General features: G+C 33.6%; 1 protein-coding gene across 1 annotated transcript in view; it reads left to right on the forward strand.

The window, feature by feature from the left end:
* The window catches only part of LOC110453543 (spermidine synthase-like), a 26,026-nt gene extending 21,950 nt beyond the window's left edge, over positions 1–4,076 (forward strand). The window contains exon 8 of the mRNA XM_021502521.1: positions 1,047–4,076. Within this exon, the coding sequence (XP_021358196.1) occupies positions 1,047–1,094 (48 nt within the window). The 3' untranslated portion in view covers positions 1,095–4,076. The remainder of the gene's footprint in view (positions 1–1,046) is intronic.
* Positions 4,077–7,007: the final 2,931 nt, after the last annotated feature.

The raw sequence follows: 7,007 nt of genomic DNA on the forward strand, positions 1-7,007 counted from the left end.
CCCCCCCCTCAAAATTTGTATCAGCCCCCGCCGTATCACACACCAAAACCTGTATCAGCCCCGCTGTATCACACACCAAAACCTGTATCAGCCCCTGCCGTATCACACCCCAAAACCTGTATCAGCACTCTCCGTATCAGCCCGAAAAACCTGTATCATATATTTTCTGTAAATTTTTCGTTTTTCAATATTTCAAAAGAAAAAGAGATCATACGATGGTAGCTTTTATTAGTAAGTATGTAATAAACAGAATAAAACACGCCTTTTTTCCATTTCACACCCAGTATCAACCCGAGACAACAATATCATCCTGAGGGCCGATATTGGTCGAGGGTTGATACTGGATGTGATATGGAAAAAAAGGCATGTATTATTTTCTATTTATTACATACTTACAGATAAATACGGGTTTTTTGTATATGCAATACGACACAATTGCTCTACCCCATATCAGCCCTCGCCGTATCACACCCCAAAACCCGTATCAGCCCCCGCCGTATCACACCCCAAAACCCGTATCAGCCCCCGCCGTATCACACCCCAAAACCTGTATCAGCCTGCAAAACCCATATCACACCACTTTTGTATTTTTTTTCGTTTTTCAATATTTCAAAAAGAAAATTAAGTCATAAGATAGTAGTTTTTATTAGTAAATATGTAATAAACAGAATACAACAGGCCTTTTTCCATATCACACCCAGTATCAACCGTCGACCAATATCAGCCCTCGTGCCATAGGCCCTTGGGCTGATATTGCAGTCTCGGGTTGATACTGGGTGTGATATGGAAAAAGGCCTGTTTTATTCGCTATGTAATAAACTGTTAATATGAACACATTTAAGTGGTTGTCTTATTTTAGTGGTTTTCACACTCTAATTACTGCTCTAAATCAATAACGATGATTGTTCATTGCCCCAATGGAAGATTGTCTTCTGTCGCATATTTTGTAGCAATTTCCTGTCAAAGTTTCATGATATGCTTAATTTTGACGGCACTAAAATAAGTATATATGTTGACAACAACTAAAGAATTTAGTTTCATTTCAGGCACTTGAACCAGCGCCAGACACTCCTAACGGTCAGACAGACACATGAAGAAACTCGGTGGAAAATGTTCTTTATTTATCGTTTTTATTTGTTACCGTGTGAAATTCCATGATATCCAGATTTTATTTCAAGCATATCAGACATATATCTCGTGTGAATAGTGCTCACCAATGGTCACAGTCCGTCTTTAACTTTATGTTGCATAATTATAAGAAGGGCAAGAATTCTTATAAGATTCTTCTTGGTTAGGAGTGTACCTTCATCTGAGAAGTTCTGTAACACAGAATAAACTATAATTTGTCAGAAGCCCCCAGTTACATAAACATTCCTTAACTATTTTTTTCGTAGGAAAACATTATTGGAGTTGATAAAAAATTGAGTAGCTGGAGGTCCTGTTTCAGCACTTTAAATTTTTCGATATTGCTGAATGCATATCACAATTGTGTTGATGTCATCTTTCCCCCCACAAATATCAGTAATGGACTGGTGACTGCGTCCCTGAAGTGTATTTAAGAAATGTGACGGGGACCACCAAGTTCAAACTGTTTTACAATAATACCAGTAGAGAAATAGATTTTATACTAAAGTTTATTATATAGCCACGAACGTATGATATCCTTAAATATTATATATGGTATATTTCCTGCTTTATTAAAGGGAAACTACCACTATGGAATATATATATAATTTATGAAGCATACTAAAACTGGTCAATTAAGGCACTGAAACTGGTCACTTAAGGCACAAAAACTGGTCACTTAAGGCATTGAACCTGGTCACTTAAGGCAAAAGGTCCTTCATTTCAGATGTACTTATGGAATATCCAAAATTATTAAGAATGTTCATAAAAAATCGCAAAGAAACATTCGTAAAACTAGGGTCTGGTTGTGTCTCCCTGATATTTCACAATTGATTGTTAATATTAATTCAATGTGTTAAATTTGTTGTTTTTTCGTTGTTTCCATGTAGTCAAAACACTGTTACTAAGTAAGTAAAACTGACACAAATATCACAGTCATGTCTATATATAGCAGTATACAAGTATTGTTAACATGTAGTCAAAACACTGTTACTAATTAAAACTGACACAAATATCACCGTCATGTCTATATATAACAGTATATAAGTATTGTTAACATGTTGTCAAAATACTGTTACTAAGTAAGTAAAACTGACACAAATATCACAGTCATGTCTATATATAACAGTATACAAGTATCGTTAACATGTAGTCAAAAAACTGTTACTAAGTAAGTAAAACTGACACAAATATCACCGTCATGTCTATATATAGCAGTATACAAGTATTGTTAACATGTAGTCAAAATACTGTTACTAAGTAAGTAAAACTGACACAAATATCACCGTCATGTCTATATAACAGTATATAAGTATTGTTAACATGTAGTCAAAACACTGTTACTAAGTAAGTAAAACTGACACAAATATCACCGTCATGTCTATATATAGCAGTATACAAGTATTGTTAACATGTAGTCAAAATACTGTTACTAAGTAAGTAAAACTGACACAAATATCACCGTCATGTCTATATAACAGTATATAAGTATTGTTAACATGTAGTCAAAACACTGTTACTAAGTAAGTAAAACTGACACAAATATCACCGTCATGTCTATATATAGCAGTATACAAGTATTGTTAACATGTAGTCAAAATACTGTTACTAAGTAAGTAAAACTGACACAAATATCACCGTCATGTCTATATAACAGTATATAAGTATTGTTAACATGTAGTCAAAACACTGTTACTAAGTAAGTAAAACTGACACAAATATCACCGTCATGTCTATATATAGCAGTATACAAGTATTGTTAACATGTAGTCAAAATACTGTTACTAAGTAAGTAAAACTGACACAAATATCACCGTCATGTCTATATAACAGTATATAAGTATTGTTAACATGTAGTCAAAACACTGTTACTAAGTAAGTAAAACTGACACAAATATCACCGTCATGTCTATATATAGCAGTATACAAGTATTGTTAACATGTAGTCAAAATACTGTTACTAAGTAAGTAAAACTGACACAAATATCACCGTCATGTCTATATAACAGTATATAAGTATTGTTAACATGTAGTCAAAACACTGTTACTAAGTAAGTAAAACTGACACAAATATCACCGTCATGTCTATATATAGCAGTATACAAGTATTGTTAACATGTAGTCAAAATACTGTTACTAAGTAAGTAAAACTGACACAAATATCACCGTCATGTCTATATAACAGTATATAAGTATTGTTAACATGTAGTCAAAATACTGTTACTAAGTAAGTAAAACTGACACAAATATCACCGTCATGTCTATATATAGCAGTATACAAGTATTGTTAACATGTAGTCAAAATACTGTTACTAAGTAAGTAAAACTGACACAAATATCACCGTCATGTCTATATAACAGTATATAAATATTGTTAGCTTCATGGAATATTATCGTGATCTGTTGTAAGGTTATGATGACTCCAGTTTACGAGAACAGTGATTACTGAGTGATTGTCAATGTATGTTATCGCCACTTGTCAAACATTCTGTTGCTTATTCTATATATCCAAGGACGAAAAACGAGCTCCATGTAGTGGCCATTAGCTACATATTTCAGGGTGTAGATGGGCTGTAAATAATGTGCATGCAAAGTTTATTGTGGAACCATCCTAGCGATGGCTTGGCACGATCCTTCAGAGAGAAAAAATGAATTCTAGAAAGTATGTAGTGCTATGACAGAAAAAAAGAGCTTTTAAGTTATTCTTAGTTTATTACTAAACTTTTGCTTCTTTTTAGAATTTCGGAAACAAAACAAAATTTAATTGTTATTGATATTACTGAAAAGGGTTTTAGTATAAAAATACAATGCTTAATATTAAAATCGGCTTCTAAAAACACAAACAATACTTGGTAGTTGATATGAAAATCAACGGTTTATTTTAACAATTAAAATTTTGTAAAATTTATAAAAAAAAAAAACGCCACTTAATTTTACTTGATATTATTTAACTATACATAGAATCAATCGCTATTTCTGACAACCTTCAGTAAATAAATAAAATAATCCATTTGAGGATTTGTTTATGTTTGCAACTGTTTATTTGCTTAGGTGGTTGCTATGCACCTTGATTTTGTTTGTTGACAGGTGAAAATCTGTTTATTTCTGCCCGTCTGACCAATGAAAAATGATCTACTTATATCATTGCAACGTAGTCCATATTGTGTTCTTGACATACTGATGTATTCCCTGTCAAACATGTTACTAACAGATTCACTAACTTGTGTTCACGGAGAGGTTACATTATAAAGACTTGTACAATGAAATACCCCAGTATATATATCATATATGTATTGTATTTATCCTGTAATAAGCCCAGAAGTCGAACACATAATACCTACTCACGAGTAAGGGATAGCTTATTACAGGCCATTGAATGGCATTTGTTTTCTTTTTTTACTGAACTGCAATAGCTATGGGCATTTTTTTATCAACTTTATCAATGTTAAACCAGTATACTTTATCTTGAATAGGTTCCTTTTAATCATTACATGAGTGAACAACTACAGGTTTGAAAAATTATCTCTTGCCATATACAAGTGTTAAATCTTGTGTTAGTGAGTCTTATGTTTTTTAAGTTTTTAAATGCTTGTTTTTGTAAATTGACATTTTTTTATATAATATCTTGACTTTTATAAGAGTATTCCAGAAAAATAATAAATGTTAAAAATGATACAACTCTAACTCAGTTTGATTCGTCTGTTTGTTGGCCAATCGGCACCATCAGATATGTTAGGGCCGTTACACAGTAAAACCAGATACCGGGGGCCCCTATTCATGAAACCGTTCTCATGCTCAAGCATGGATTCTGTGCTCAAACCAACTTTCTTGTAATTTGATTAAATCATGGCAAACGATCAAAAAGTCAAACGTAAACATTGAAAACAGTATTTGGGTTTATTAATCTTTTAAAACGTTTTCCAAATCATTGACAAAGAAAAATTTGTTTTATCAATTTATAACCAGAATAAATTAGGCTTGAGCACAAACTCCATGTTTGAGTATGAGAACAGTTTCATGAATACGGGCACTGTATACGTCACTGATAAAATGGTATGGGTCAGAGACAAACGTAGGCCATTTCGGATTAGAAGCGGTACGGTAGACAATCTGTAGGTCATTGTATGGACCTCTTACACCACGTTCGTGTTCCGCCTCTTGATTCCCATTGTGGACATTAAACTTGGGTAACAGAATGTATTGTCTATGTAACAAAAGTTACACAAAGGGCACATCAATTTGTAGATGAAAACCAGATTACAACAGATCGTGTGTCTGTATAGTCCATGACTGAAGTCAAAGTAAATTAGACGAAGAATGAGATATTTTCTCAGCATTGCAAATTCAACGCGTCACAAAATGTGTTGTTTGAGAGGGACTTCAAATTTCAGAAACTACAGACAACGCACGCCGTCTGAACCTTCAATCCAGTACTGGGCAGAGTAGCATATTGCTGAGAGACACCGCCAATTATACTTAGCAATAAGATCTATTCCTGAGAACCTACAAATGTAGCTCAAAACTGACATCTTACAATATAATGTATTTTTGAGCGACCGCGAAAACATACACTATTCTTAAAGAAATGCAAAAAAATACACGGGTAAAATACTCATGAGAGATCGTGAAAATCTTTTGGCAGAACAATCTCATTTCTTGTAGACGTATTCCTGACAGCCTACCGCATCCTCGATACTCCGAGGGTTACACTCTGCACAGAGGATGTGCCTGTCGTGAGTTATGACAGTAAGCAAAAGTATCCAGGAAAGCCTGAACACCCCATTTACCAAATTATAATACACTCGGCTGCGAGGCTCCCTGATACTGTCATAAAGAAAGCAAAATAGCATGTTCCTGAGAGTCCCTGAAAATGACACTGTCAAAAAGTATATAGCATATCCATGAGAGACAGCGAAAATGACACTGTCAAAATATTCCTTGTAGACAAAGTGACACTGCGTTTAACCAAAGCTGTCTGCAACGAAGAACATAAAGAAGATGTTGTAGATGATCCTATAGAAATAATTGATTTGAGAATATGTTTATTGTTTGATTTGACGATATGTTTATTGATTTGACGATNGTTTGATTTTACAATATGTATGTTTGATTTTACAATATGTATATTGTTTGATTTGACGATATGTATGTTTGATTTGACAATGTGTTTATTGTTTGATTTGACAATATGTTGATTGTTTAATTTGACAATATGTATTTTGTTTGATTTGACAATATGTATATTGTTTGATTCGAACATATTTTATTGTTAAACCGACAAATGGATGAGAGACAAGTTCTCACAGCTTACGAGCCACGATACAGTTCTAACTTACAAGCTCTTCTCCACGAATACAGCATATGGATTACATTTACATCACGTGACGTACTATGTACACAGAGATAAATTTACACAAATAATAATATGGTAGATGTATTTTTGTCTAAATCAAATGTATATTGTTAACGCCCAATGTAGATGTATAATGGACCAGACACTGTCACAAAACTGCTCAACTTTTAATCCAAACATTCTCGGGTTTCAAAAAGAGTCATTTTAAGTATCGGAAGTATACTGTTAGAAATAATTTCTAGACATGAAACGGCGATTNTTCTGTAGTAAGGAATTCTCTGTATCATCTTACTTACAGACACACAGACAAGTACATACAGGAGAGAAGCCATACAAGTGTGATACCCGTAATAAGGAATTTTCTCAATCATCTTACTGACAGACACTCATACGAGTACATACTGGAGAGAAGCGCCATACAAATGTGATATCTGTAGTAAAGATTTTTCTCAATCAACTAACTTACAGACCCACAGACGAGGATATACAGGAGAGAAGCCATACAAGTGTGATATCTGTAGTAAAGAAT

This window comes from Mizuhopecten yessoensis, unplaced genomic scaffold, assembly GCF_002113885.1.
Source record: "Mizuhopecten yessoensis strain PY_sf001 unplaced genomic scaffold, ASM211388v2 scaffold7443, whole genome shotgun sequence".
NCBI classification, from domain to species: Eukaryota; Metazoa; Mollusca; class Bivalvia; order Pectinida; family Pectinidae; genus Mizuhopecten; species Mizuhopecten yessoensis.